A 15,138-nucleotide genomic window follows, 5' to 3' on the forward strand; every position below is an offset into this window, starting at 1 on the left:
GGAAAATTACTTTCAAAGATCACCCTAGCTTATGGCATTAATACAATACAATACAATACAATATTTTGTATTTACCATCACATTAATTTATTTTAGAAAGTGAAATTTTATGAAGCTAAGGACATATTTCCATTAATCTCTTTGGAGCTGGAGTTACCACTCAAATCTAAAAGTGCTATAAAAACAAGGTTTTTATCTGAATTCAATACTTTGGCATCATGTTTCCAAATGGCTGCAGGACGGGCACTTATAGGGCTGGGAGTTATTCATGAGAATAGGTTAACTTTTTTAAATGATAATGTTCTCATTTTTTTCTGACCCACAGACACTGTTAACTATTGATTGGGTAACATGCATGTGATTGTTAGCAGAGCAATATTCAATATGGAGTCAGTCACTGACATTCTATTCCTAGTAGTGAGACCAGTCATATGCAAGATCGCAACAAAGAACTTGCAGCAGAGTGACAAAAATGGTAGTTAACATGTTAATTATGAATGTATAGTTTGATTGCACAACTTCATGCAGATTTATGATTTGGTTCTGCTATGTCACGTATCTGGTGTGCTGCACACCCTGGCAGGGTGTTTTTATTTTATGTCTGTTACCTTATCCTTCTGTCCAAGCCACATGAAAGGAGGTGGATCTAAACTACAGCTAGTCATTTTGAGTTTAGACATCACGGCAATATCCCATCTGCCCTACCTGGAATATGTTCATGAATATCTGCCATAAGGAGGGGTGGGGGTTTTCATGATTATTTGAATATCATAGGAAAATTGTAAATATGTAAATGCATTCAGTTCACTTTTATTTTTAAAAGAAATAATTTTTAATCTGTATCCGTTCTTCCTGGAATACTGCACTCTGCACAAATATAATTTATGTTTGGCGGTGGTGGGGTGGGAAAAGTTACTGTAACAACTGTGTCACAAGATACACAAACAAAGGGGAACAGCGTAAGTCTGTCAGCTTCTCTTCTTTAAATAATTACCCTCAGTAGACTGCGATGTGACAACATGGACATGACTGCTGGATGCGCACAGTTATGCTGTTTGATGAGAATAAAGCCTCAGCAGCAGCGATGGTGTGGCACTGCTCTCCCCGGAGAGAGCACGTCTGAGAGGCCAGACTGCGACTGTGATTATCCACACTTCACAGGCACAGGATCAAGTGTGGATGCAAATTAAAAACTGCCTCTTCATTTGTTCCTCAACAGAGCTTTGACTTTTAATGACAAGTGGGAGGAGAAAACACCTGAACCAATTTGGAAAGCCCAGAGACAGGCTAATTTCTGTAATTTAGCCCATGTTCACCTTGTCTGGGAAAAGAGCAGTATGTGTAGCAGGTATTCTGGAATGCTGGATACTGTTCTTTCTCACTCTAGATTACAAATAGTGACATGCACTACTCTCCAAACTGTTTCAAGGGTCATATTATTATCAAGCTCATCTATCCAGACAAAATGGAAAAATACATATTGCTCATATTACAGCAGTAATCAAGTGACCAACAAAATAAATATACAAAATAAATTGTAACTGAACAAAATAAATCACTCACAAAGTAAAGGTGAATTTGCTTTGAGGTGCAGGGTGTCTTTGCCTTACTGCAATTAGGACAGAGAGCATATTGCCCAAAAAAGACACAACTGAATGAAAACAGACCCACATACACGCACTGAGCACTTTATTAGGAACACCTGTACACCTACGTAGTCATGCAATTATCTAATCAGCCAATCATGTGGCAGCAGTGCAGTGCATAAAATCATGCAGATACGGGTCAGGAGCTTCAGTTAATGTTCACATGAACCATTAGAACAGAGAAGATATATGATCACAGTGATTTCGAACATGGCTGCGAATGGTGCGAAAAACAAAAAATATCCAGTGAGCAGTTCTGCAAGGAAAAACTCATTGTTAATTAGAGAGGTTAGAGGAGAAGGGCCAGACTGGTCAAACCTGACAAGAAGGTGACAGTAACACATAACAACAGTGGTATGCAGAAGAGCATCTCTGAACACACAACACGCCAAACCTCTAAGCGGATAGGCTACAGCAGCAGAAAACCAATGAGTCTAAAAAATGAGTCTAATAAATACCTAATAAAGTGCTCGTTGAGTGTACATCAGCCCTCTAATTTGAAAAAAAGCTTACAGCATTGGCTTCCCTTTGTTCTGAATTGACACATATTGTACCTGCTTCTGTGGCAATGGCTGTCCCTCTGGACACAATGCTGAAAACTATTAGCAGTGCTGCCAACTGAATAAAAAGCTGAATCCCAGCCAGGGATCCAGCCTTTATACCATCCTGGGTGAGAAAGCGGACAGGGTGGGCTGAGTTTGGAGGGGGGTGGGGGGGGGGGTCGGTGTGGCGACTATCATGGACGCAATGCATGGCTTCCCCCCCCCCCTCCCCTCCGAGACAGATGATGCCCCAGGCGACTGCCCTTGTCGCCTGGTACTGGCTGTGATCCCAGCCTTTGGTAACAGGGCTCTGGCTGTGTACATTCTCCACCACTGAGACCGGGCGGAGAGGTGGGCCGGTTCACCATTTGTTCACGGGTTCCGTTCCAGCCCTCCCACATGCCCGCCCGTTTTCCGCACACAATGCGTCCCTCACATCTCCGACAGAGCGCGGAGCGGGCAGAGCACAGAAGGGTTAGGGCCTCAGAATCGGAGGAGGGTCGCCCCTTGCATTCCAATGAGGCCATATCAGAAAACTCCCACCGCCAAGGTTAATCTAGATGTTGGCGTCTGCTGACAGCACAGGAGATTGCTCTGGGGTGACATCCCATTTGAAGTCTTAATGCTGCCGTCGATTTCCTTCTGCCTCCAGGAAATGAAGGCCGACTTGTCTTTTGCTGGGTGCATGTCCAACTGTATGATGTAAAACTGTACTCACACTCTATTTTTGCCCTCTCTCCTTGTCCCTTTTGGCTAAAAGCTTGTCTTTGATTTGGGTGGAAAGGCTCAAAGTTTACCTTCACTTCCAGCATATGCACAAATATATGCCTATGCACCTGCACACAGAAATACATCCACAAGCATAATGTGTGTGGAACATGCCAAAGAAGTAATGTGTATTCCTCTGAGTTTTGAGCAATGTCTATGTTTCACTGAGCCAATTAGAAACTATACATTTAGAATTTATATTCTCGGCTTTAACAATGCCACCACAATGCCATTATAAAATACAATTGTTTTTACCTTGAGAAGAGTACTAGTACTCTTGTCACACTATCTACAGTGTTTTGTCTTAATAAGTTTTGACAATGATTTAATGTGAGTCAAAATTATATAATTATAGCCATTATAAAATATAGCAGAGCCTTTCTGTTTTTATTACCGACTTCTTTGGTGATGAATCACCTACAGTGTCTCCACAAAAAGACACAATCACGGCTCTAAATGCCGTACTGCAGGAGGCATTTTTTAATCACACTAATATTTTAATTGAAGGCCTTGATTTTGGTGCTTCAAATTCAGAACAGGATTTATTAACTGGAATCACATGCACCATTCATATATTAGTACGTGCAGAATGCAGTACGCTCCAATATCCTTCTCCATTGATTCTGCTATTCTGGAATTATATTTAAAAATATGGGCAATTCTATTTTTCAGTAGCATTTAAGGCTTCTTAACCATGTCACTCTGGGTCAGGGGCAGCGAGGGTGGTCTTAGTAACATTGAGGTTTACACCTTCAGGCTACACAGAGCTCAAAGAGAGCTTTTTACAAGCGCAATGATCCGGTTTTCTGGGACCACTCCACAGGTCCCCGGTGAAAACTGACAGCCCATTCAGCTCGGGGTGGGGGAAGGGCGACTATCTGGCCGGCCTCCTCTGGGCAGCAGCCCACACACACAAATGCCATTTCACTCCAGCAACCTCGCATCTGACCTTGGGGGATTAGGACGGACAGGCCATCATATTTAGAGGGCACCTGAAGATCCAAAAACTCATTTCATTGGTAATTTCCACCCATTTCTGCAAGGTGAAGCCATTTGCTTCACTGTAACCTTCATCACCCCTCTTGCCACTCTCACTCTTCCCTGATCACACTGCCCAGACCCTTATTGGCTAGCTCTTTCTTTTTTGTCAAAATTAATTTATTTTCTTTGCCAATGGCTTTAGAGGGCAAGATGAGTTAGCATAAAGATACATTTACTTTATTAGTCTCACTGTCAATATTACACTCCTCATTGAACACTGATTAGCTCTCAGGTAAATGGGCTGGAAATCCTTGATTTTTCTTGTCTCTTCAGGTTGGTGCAAGTGCCCAATGACATTCCAGAACTGATAGGACATATTAGCAGGACTCCCAGCCTGAGAATTAAAATGTTCTGCACAGTCTTGTACCGCCCACGGTTTCAAACCCCTGCTTTAAAAAAAAAGAAATAGACAAATATTTGTAAACTTTTAAACTTGAAACATCTGCTGGAGTGTAAATCAACTAAATTTTTTTGCAGCCTAAAATACATAAGCTACAGGACAAATTAATTCAGGGGGGGGGGCAGAGAGGCTTGGAGGGGTTAAGGAAACATGTTGATCTCCAGAGACTGGGGGGGGGTTTCCATAGCGACATGTATTTGAATGTGAGCCTATAACTGAACGGGGGGGGGGGTTAAAAATGTGCGATGACTGCGTTACATAACCACGGCGTCCTCCTCAGTGACGCCTTTCTCGGTCTTCACACAACAGGTGCACTGCTTCCTCCTCGTCTCTGCAGCCAAAAACAAAGCCAAAGCAAGCTCCCTGCCTCCGCACTTCCTGCTCCAGCCTCCTCGCCCGCAGTCAGCTGGGACAATGGCCTGCACAGAGCGTGCGTTACCACGCCATGAAAGAGACATCAGCCAGGCCTCTCCCCCTCCCTGTATTACTAATGAGGCTGAACCAGCCCTCTGAAGCGTGGGGGTCCTAATTTAAATAGACTTTTTTGTACCTCCGTATGAGATGTAAAAATTGGGCGCAGTGGAAAGGATCTCCCTTCACATCCCACAAGAGTTTCCAGACTCAAAAAGTTGGAAAAGTAGCGGACACCTTGGAGGGGTACTGCAGGTGAAAAGCCTCACATTATAGAGGAATTCAGCCTTAGCTCTTACTTTAGCACGTTCCTTTCTCCACAAAAATAATGTGTGTTTACAGGTCAAACTGTAAAATAATTTCCCACCGGTTATATGACTGGAAACATTTCAACATGACTGAGGATTAAAATATATGATCCCATGTAAGGATATTATCCTACATTCATGTCAATATTCTGAATATACATTAACTCTGGGGGCTGTACCCCCTGAAGCTGGAAGCAAAACACGTTGGTTCAACAATAAATCTCTTGCATTACATTATTGTATACAGTAAGCAGCTGCAGTGCAGTTTTGTTGCATTTTAACCAGTCAGGTGTGTTTACAGTAAGTTACCCATGAATGGATTTGTATATCTGAGCGCAGGGGGACATGTTAGGTCAACGAGAGCAGACTTTGTTTACCAGCAAGAACCACATTAACAAGAATGAGGGAATTTCCCCATCTGGGGAAATCTCCAGCCTACCACTCCTGGGACCGTGTTCTCACACAGCCAGGTAAATTGTAAATCAATGAATAACAACATCAGGACAGCAGCAGGCAGGGACACTGAAGCACAAAACATCTTATCACATATCAATAGCCCTTGAAATCTCCCCTTTAATATGGCAAGAACCAGCTCACAAAATATGTAAAGCCAAAAAACAAGGTCACAAGATGAACAAATGTTCCAGCTGTCCCTGTTGGCTGGCTTAGAGTCCCTTTATGCGTTATAAACCTGAACAGAAAGGTTAGGGACAAGTATATATTCCACTTACAATTTTATAAAGGGCGGATATATAAAGATACAGAGAAAGACCCAAGGACTTAAGACAAGATAGGTGATTATGGGGCACACAAACATTTATGACACAAGAAAGATCATAAAAGAAGCCAGACTGGCTGTTTCAGAGGTTTTGTAGAGTCATGTTAATATACACATTTAATGTTGACATCTTATACACTGTAATATGTGGAATATGCGTACGTGATAATAGTAGTGTTGACATGATGACTGAAACTACATTTGCTCCAAATGAAATGAAAGTCAGTTTATGCCTGCATGGAATAACTTTGAATGCATCACTGTAACTTACTCAACTCAAATGTAAGCTCAACCTAATTGTATTACGAGCGAGCATGTCAATGCAATGCCTTAGTATTAGCCATCACAACACACAATGTTCACAATAGCTCTTTACCTCATCACTGATACCTAATGCTTCTGGTACAATTATTGTGTGTGCCAAGAAAGCAAGTTATTAGAACAAGTGAACAGGACAGATGGACTGTCATTAGCCAATGGTATCTTGCTTATATGTGGAAAAAAAGGTTTAAATGCTGTATTAATGCACAAAGCTATAATATGTCACAAGACTGAATAATACAGTGGTATCTTTTGAAGATGCCTCAGCCATGCCTTACAATATCAAAACTGCAGTTATTGTAAGTGTTATAATATCACTCATTATGTGTCATGAAAATTAGGCTTTGATCTAAATGAATAATTATTTACATTGGCCTAGAAATTGCCCTGTCCACTGGACGTTGGTCTTTATCACGTCACTCCCAAGCTTGTGGAATGATGTCTGTGGAAAACGCATTCTATATCAATGAATCAAAGGCAGCAATGGAATGTATGGAAAAACATGGAATGTCTCTAAGTTCGATATCATGTCAATCAATTTGTCCTTCTAAATAAAATATTCTGATTCTCTGGTACTGTTCCATTGCTAATTCTACCCATACAAATGCCAATTCTGCTTTTAATATTTCAAGATGAATATAAAGGGGGTTTTATAATGATTCAAGGTTGGGGAAGGATGTATAGTTTAATACAATACTCTTTAAGGAAAAATGTAATATGGTATTATGCCATATCTCCTGCCAAAGTGGCTGGGGAAAAATAGCATCATGTCACCTCAGCAATGTGGTGTCATACTGACTTTCCATAGGACTTTATCCTGTCTCAGTTCCGTTACAAAGCTTAAATACAACTTTGTGACAAGAATAAAATTAGGCATCCTCAGTGTAGTACAAAACATACATTCTATGACCATGTCCAAAAGAAAATATTGAAGAGATTCTTAAAATATTTATAGAATTAACTCACCATAACAGCACACCAAGGAGATAAAATAATCTAAATAGGAAAAGAAATAAGTTAACATAATTTGTGACACTTATAGAAATTTACATTATGTACATCCAGTTATTAAATTAGGTTGTTTGTAGTGATTGGTGGGTCCTTCTTTCCCAAGGTTTCTTCATTTCACCCATATGCTTGTGTTTTTCTTTTCCCTTAGAAACAGAAAACCCCATTGGATACGATCCAGCCAATCAGAGTGCAGTAAGGCTTTCTTCAGTAAGTCCTGGCCAATAGTCTGACTCTAAAAGGTGATATACCCTTAGCAACAAATATGGCAGACATCCACATGTTGAGAAAGAAAAAACTAAATAAATAAAAATATATATTATAATATATTTATATATATATTTATCAAATAAAAAAACACGGGGGAGGTTAATCTTCAATCAGGCTGTTGGGATGCAAACGTGTTGCTTCTCTTCCAGGCTTTGTTTATAGTTTTTTTTTTTTTTTTTTACTTTTTTTTTTTTTACTTTTTTTTAAGGAGGTCGTTTTTTTAAGAAAAAAAGGGAAATTCCTCTTCTTACAGTAGAACTCTGTACATTTTGTATGCAGGTAAACAAAATGTAAAAGTGTTTTTTAAAGACTGTTATCCTGTGTATCGAAAGGTGTAGCAGGCACTTGAGTCTATCCCCATCTCGTTGGTGTTTGACAGTGGAGCAGTAAGGTACATGTTGTTTGGTTTTTCCTGGATTGTGTTTGTCTGTCTGGCACAGACAGAGACAGACACAGACGGGCCAACCGTCGCTAGCCCAGGATGTCCAGGTAGACGGGTGTAGCCTTCCCCAAGGCGTACAGAATCTTCTGGATTTCCTTGATGCTCAGACGCTGTTGCGGTTCCCTCTGCCAACATCCCAGCATGACGTCATATACCTCCTTAGGGCAGACTCGAGGCCTCTCCAGGACACGGCCCTGTGTGATGCACTCGATGACCTGCCAGGAGGACAGTAAACAGGTCAGCACACCTGAAGAGCCATCAGCACACAGATTGCATGAGGACACTGTTAGGGTGAATGGCAAGGGTATTTAACTACCTACTAAAACAGTAATGTCATAAAAACAAAGGGTCGGTATGAAGTCAGTCAAGAACCCAATGACACACTGGATGTAAATTTTATTCTCAAAGCCTTATATTCAGTGATTTTCTTATGGCAATACACACACTTTCTTTTTGATATTATTTTACTTTATTAATATTGTATTATAACTGTTTTTCAAGAAGCATATTTTTTATAAACCACTTAATCTGATATCCGATATCCGATATCCCAAAGATTAATAAACATCTTTCAGAGTAAAGTAAACAAACACCATAATTACAAATGCTGACTTCTTTATGTATTTGATATCCCCAGCCCAGCCAGCCATGCGTTTAGCATTTCAGACTGTGTGGTTTTCCCTTGGGTTGTGGCAGAGATCTGTCAGCTTCATATTGATTTAATGGGTCATGCTCAGTAGATAAAAGAGGGGCCTCAAAGTCACAAAGCAGAAGGCCTAATCATATCCTACAGTGCACAGAACCTGGTCAGGGTCAATCACTGCCAAATTAACATTCACCATTGAATCATCATGTGACCCAATGCCGAGCCATATTAGACACTGAACCATTTTTTTTTCATGAGCATTCTAATACCAAATAAATCACACTACTTGAAAGATGCTGCACACTTAAAAAGACAGGAGATTTGAACTGAAAAATAAAAACAATGCCATACAGTTTAAGGTAAATGCATCTCATTTTTCACATCTATAGGCAAAACGATAAATGGTACTTGTGCAGATATTCAATGTGCTATCACAACCCATGCAATTCACAGCACTCTACATAGTCAAATGTCTGCAGTACTGTGGACAGAATGGCCCAGCATGTTTGATTGAGTTTCCTTTGATTGCTATTTTGTGTTTCGTTACCTCTTCAACAATGCCAGCTCTGCACACAAAGAAATGATTTGTCGGAAGCTGATCAAATAATAAGTTGGAGAACACTGAGCCCCTTTCAAACACGACACATTTAGTTTAGTCCTGGACCATGTGATCACCAAAACTAGAAAATCATTTAAACATTGATGGATCTTCACAGCAACTACAATATTGATTCCTTGCACTGTATTAAGAAGAATAAAGCCAATTTTCTGCTATGGTTTAAAGTAATTGATCTAAATGAAGTTTTTCTTCTTTTGCATTTCAAAACAAATAAAATGTGTTTGGTTATTCTAAATGTATCAAATATGTTTTAATTTCATATACAACAAATGATGCAACACACGGAGGGTCAAATTTTTCCAATAAGCCTGCTTAAATCTAAGGGCAATATTAATTCAATTCAGATTGCTCTTACAAAAATGAAGCCAGACATGAACATCCTGAATTGTTTTAATGCAGTGGACCACGTGATATCAAAGCTAGAAAAACAGAAACATTCTTCCCAATGCTGCTATTTGGGAACTAATTTGAGGAACTATGTATAAGAATTCAGTAATTCCAATATTTCTCACAGCATTTACTCGTTCACGTTCAAGTGTGATTTACAGTATCAACACCCAAATAATCATTTAAGTTATAGATAGGGACAATTTCCAACATCCCAGAAATTTGCCAAAATAAATTAACAAATTACCATTATTTATTAATGGGGCCAAATGCTTGATCACCTTTTTTCACACTGCCACTGAAACTCTTTTCTTTTCCGCCGGAATATGAAATTACAGATTACCATTGACTCTGTTTGATAGACAAGCTCCCAGAGTGACAGGTGTCAGTTTACGCATGGTTCAAATACGGGGGCATATGACTTCATAGACCAGAGGCAGTCCCAGTGCCACTTCTGTGAGAGAGGGTGATGGGTACCAAGGGGAAAAGGTCACCTTGTGACAGCCATTTTCTTACTGACATGTCCATTCAAGTGACAGGAGGACAGCCACACATGATGCTGGGAGTCTCTCATCAAAGCTTATGCATAAAATTATGCAACATATTTAATATATTATTTTACTGTTATTTCTGCTGGCTTTAAGGCAGATGGTCCATATGAGTTAATGACACAATAAGTGACATGACAATGACCGATCATGACAGTTGCAGCCGGCATTAGCATCCTTTAATTGCCCCACTCTCCTTGAATACGTCCTAATTGTTTCTCCTCCAGGGATAAATATAGCGCAAATAGCTTCTCTGAAAATAGACAAATTCATTTCTTACGCAACACATGGTGCTCTAGAGAAGCTCAAGGGCTATGACTTGTTGCCTCCTCATTAGCATTTCTCTTGAACTTTGGATAAATGCGTCATTGTTCTTGTCACTGTTCCATGCTGAGCAGCAAGGGTTTGAAAACACACAGCTCCAGAATATTAAGTGAATATTAAATTGTTAAAATATAGTAAAATGAAAGTGTGAATAACGAAGGTAATTGGGCACTGCATAATACTTTATCTTAATTCCAGCAAACATCAAAAATGTGAGTGCACAATATTAATACAGTTCAAAAACATGTAAACATTAGCGCTGGCAAGAGATTAGTACAATGCCGGATTTACACACACCACAGCTGTGATGATAATTATCTTTGATGCACTGAACGATAAGGCAGCTTACGTACAGTTTTCTACATGCATTGCAGTTGTACATACCTCATTATTGGCCAGCTGGAACCATGGCTGCTTCCCATAGGTGAAGATCTCCCATAGAATGACTCCAAAGCTCCACACATCACTCTCTGTGGTGAACTTCCTGTACATGATGCTCTCCGGGGGCATCCAGCGAATGGGCAACATCGTGTGTCCTCCCACCTATCACAGACAAACGTCCATCAGTGCATAAATGCCACCACTCACAAATGACTGTAATTATGCCCAGAAGCCAGATTTATATTACACCCAGATATCGCACACAGGTATTCATGAGCACTTAACCCCCTGCCTGTCAGGGATAAGCTTCAATTTACTCCTTGCTATCACAGATGAGCATCTATCATCACTTTGCACCCCAACTATCAGAGCCCAGCTGGCATCCCCACTTTACCCCCCACTGACAGCATCAAACAGGAACATCCATCAGAACCATTCTCCTATCGGATAGGCATTTAGTGCGACTGTACACCAACAGTCACAGTCACATTTTCATCAAATTTTAAACTCCTCTTATCACAGATAAACTTTCACTGAGACTTTAACCTCATCAGGGACAAGCTTCCATTAGCATTCGCAAACGCATTTCTTAAACAAGAAAGATTTGATTCAGTTTTCCAATTGATTCTAATGGAAAACTGAATAGTTTATGAATACAGTATTTTTCAAATGTTTCAAAAAGCATAGAAAAACACACGCAGAACGATGGATGATAAAAATAAACTATGGGATTGAAAAGGCACTTTTGCTTGCTCGCTATTTGAAGAGGTACACAGTGGACAGCTGGAGGCTTCTCCAGAGATTGCTGACAGATTTCCCTACATTGATCTCGGGTAAATATTAAGTTTTGAAATATATTTTTTCTGTTGATCCACAAAGAAAACAGACACCATGCCTAAGATATTCAGAACAAGTGAGAATCAATGATGCCAGAAGATATTTTTTCAAAGGAGAAGAAGGCAGGGGTTTGGAAAAAAGTTTTACAGTTTTGAACCATGCATCACCTTGATATGTTGGTGTGCCCACCCCCCAAGCATTGCCCTGTCATATCTAGATATTAACGATTAAACAATAATACAATAATCATCAAAGCACTCAGATTTCATTAGCCTGAATTGTTTTAAAATCAATTTCCTATTCATGGCAATTGTGCCGCGTTAATCATATGCACAGCAGTGTGAACAAGACTGACGTTTCAGCAAGCTGCTTGATATTTCTTTTTCAACACTAAGTGAAGGCTCCACATTAATTATAGTGCACATTAATGTTGCGCACACTTAGGGTCATGTAAATATGAAATCACCATATGCTTCATTCCAACCATGGCTATACCACACTTACATATATTATTCTGCATTAGGAAGCAGTGTAATGGTATTAGAACAGAGTGACAGATTACAACATTATCATGAATGTTACCTACTCCTCTTCATCCCTGTTGGGACATACACTAAGGCTGCATATTAATCGTGTGCATACTGTCCAATTAATATTAAGAAACACAAAATTTGAGATGCAAAGCTAAAGGCCCAAACTCAATCAGCAGTAACAGAGCTTTCAGTGTCTGCAGCAATGGCTTTCAAAGGGTGAGGCTACACTACAGACATTTCCTAAGAGCTGTGTGAAGGTTTGGTAAATGACAGACATCTATGCACCGCGGCCCTAATGCAGATCAGCCCAGTCAGGAGGGTGGCAGGGTGAGGATCATCGCTCAGGTCTCCCCACACACATTTCAGAGGCCCTGAATCCCAAACTGAAATATTCCACACACAGATTAATGTTTCATGGTAAACTGCACTGGTCGCATTGATGAGTTCTTTCCCTTGGCTTCCCACAACCTACCTTCAGTTTCTACTCTACTTCTCCCTAATTGGCTTCTGCTTACATCACCCCATCTACTCCATACACTTCCCATCATCCTCTGCTACTGTATCGTCCTCTAATATAATCTTCAAAGCTTCAAAATTACTGTGACACCCTCCACTAATTTGTGAGGGTTTAAATTGGAATGCACACAATCCAAAATGTATGCAGGCAACACTTATTTTCTTTTACAGAGCTACACGGCTGCAGACAATGCAGTTAGTGCAGGCAGATGCCCTGTCAGCCACAGAAGTTAGTATTGACCCATCAACTTTGTTGATTTAAATTCTCCCTGCATGGGCAATGTTTTTGTCTAGTATGCATCTCTCCATGGCACTAGAAGCCTCAGAGTCAATACGGCAGTAAACCCAAGGACTACCTCAAGAGTTTTCTTTTTAAAGCATAAAAGTGTTTTTTTTTAAGTAGACCAAGAATTCTTTGTGTGTTTACCTTGAGCTGAACAAGCAAGATCTGCAAAACAGTACTGTGTATATCACAGTATGGCATCAGTGAAGTTCCATCCAACATCCCATGCAATATTTATGCACATGACATCGAAGTCACTGGGGAACAATATTAGTGTTGCTTTTGCCAGCTATTCCTCCTGCTCGTATTTCATGGCCTGCTATCTTCTGACCGGCTCATCTACGGAGTGCTGTTCAACCCTGGTGTTTCTGCTCTGCTGACTGCTCCACAGCAGTTCTCTCTAGCAGAGTGCCATTTTGTAGATGAGCACAGTTTGCCATCCCTGCTAACTGTAGCAACATGGAGACCACACACTGACCGTCCTCTCGCAAGACTGAGCAGAAATCCTGAAAGCCCCCTGATTATGGGCTTCTCATCACTTCTTCCCGCCCAGCACATCCCTTGGACTGCAGAGATCTCTATCGGTGGTGTGTTAGCACACATTGTGCAGACAAGTGGCTGACCATCTACTGAAATGCCAACATTAAATTTTCTGTACCCAGATAGGAGACCAGGCTAGTCATTAACATAGCAATGTAGCCAAGGTTAGAGATTATCTCATTTACTATTGGATTCTAGACAGTGCTTACCAAAGACACTATGCTTTTGTCAATTACTTTTTGAACAGCACGGTGCTTCTTAAAGTACAATATATAAATGCCTTACTGGATATAGATTTATGGTCTTGAGAAAGACAACATTGTGTATTTGGTGTGCTTGTGTGGGTAATTAACCAGATTATTCTTATTTTTATTAATTATTTGTCCAGGTGCACAAGTTTCAACATAGCAAACCACCAGATGCTGAAGGTTTTCCTTCGAGGGCTGGGGGGCTCAAATCGACTAAGCGGCCGCAGTAACACCATGGATATCACATTGAGCTGTGTGGCAACCCATGTGCAATCAACGCTGTGTTTATATGCAAAAGTATCATTTACAGGAAAACACTGCAACTCTATCCTCTCATCAATATCTGCAGCACTGCCTAACCACAAGGTGATGATTGTGTTTCATTGCTAATTCGAAAGTCAATATGCTGTTTAATTAAAAGACAATTGCGGTATCCCATATTGCAGCCTTTTGGGAAGGATCTCCTTCTATAACATCTGTAATTTGCACGGTGTAAAATGACAACCTCAATTTTATGTTAGCTATTTTTAACCCACACATCCATGCTGGTGTTGCGTGATGCAATATTTCCTGCCTGCACTGCAGAACCCAGGACACCTGAGCTCAGCTGGCAGCAGAACGGACGCAGAGATGTGCCAGCAGGTGAAGGATAGCCTCAGAGGGGTCTGCATCCACCAACGGTAGGCACGCTCCCAGAGGTCTGGATGTGACATCTGAATATGTATCTTCTTCACTCTCTCATACTGCAGCAAGAATCAGACTCAGCCGGGAGCTCCCCCTGGCCAGTAGGTGATGTTATTTATTGGCTTTATTTTCATTTGGACTGACTTGACCGGAGGCACAGAGCTGTGGCTATGGTGCGATAATGAAGATGGCTCATCTCCTTATTGCCTGGCAACACGTGGCTCTCGAGGGCTCGCAGCCTCACTCCCAGCCTCCCCTTTACACTGTGGGAGAAAGCAGAGCTAAGCACTGCTCAGCAACATGAACGGACATTACTGTATTTCATTTAGCACAAGGACCTACTTTCTATTTTCCCATGGCAAAAAGGACTTCTCACCTGTGACGGGGAAGACAGAACATCTTAGTGACCACTCAAGCTTCAAAGCCAGTCAACAATTGCTGCACTGCATATTTCATATGTCAATTCACAATCAAAATACAACAGTTACTGCTTTTGTTGGCAAAATGCTCCTACAGGTGCATGGCAAATGCAAGAATCTGTTGCACCAGTCATGCTTAACAACCCATTAGGTAGCAGGGGTCAATGCTCTGCTTTCATTATTCTGACAAGAGCCATTGGATTGGCTGCTGTTGAAAAGCTCAATCTCATACCCCTCC

At 40.8% G+C, this 15,138-nt stretch overlaps 1 protein-coding gene across 2 annotated transcripts in view; it reads right to left on the bottom strand.

The window, feature by feature from the left end:
- Positions 1-5,669: 5,669 nt before the first annotated feature.
- LOC133130617 (NT-3 growth factor receptor-like) overlaps positions 5,670-15,138 on the bottom strand; it is a 156,631-nt gene continuing 147,162 nt past the window's right edge. For both annotated transcript variants that reach the window (XM_061245313.1, XM_061245311.1), the window contains exons 15-16: positions 10,844-11,002; positions 5,670-8,150 (exon numbers count right to left, since the gene is read on the bottom strand). In XM_061245313.1, the coding sequence (XP_061101297.1) occupies positions 7,965-8,150; positions 10,844-11,002 (345 nt within the window). In that variant the 3' untranslated portion in view covers positions 5,670-7,964. The remainder of the gene's footprint in view (positions 8,151-10,843; positions 11,003-15,138) is intronic.

Source organism: Conger conger, chromosome 6 (genome assembly GCF_963514075.1).
Source record: "Conger conger chromosome 6, fConCon1.1, whole genome shotgun sequence".
NCBI classification, from domain to species: Eukaryota; Metazoa; Chordata; class Actinopteri; order Anguilliformes; family Congridae; genus Conger; species Conger conger.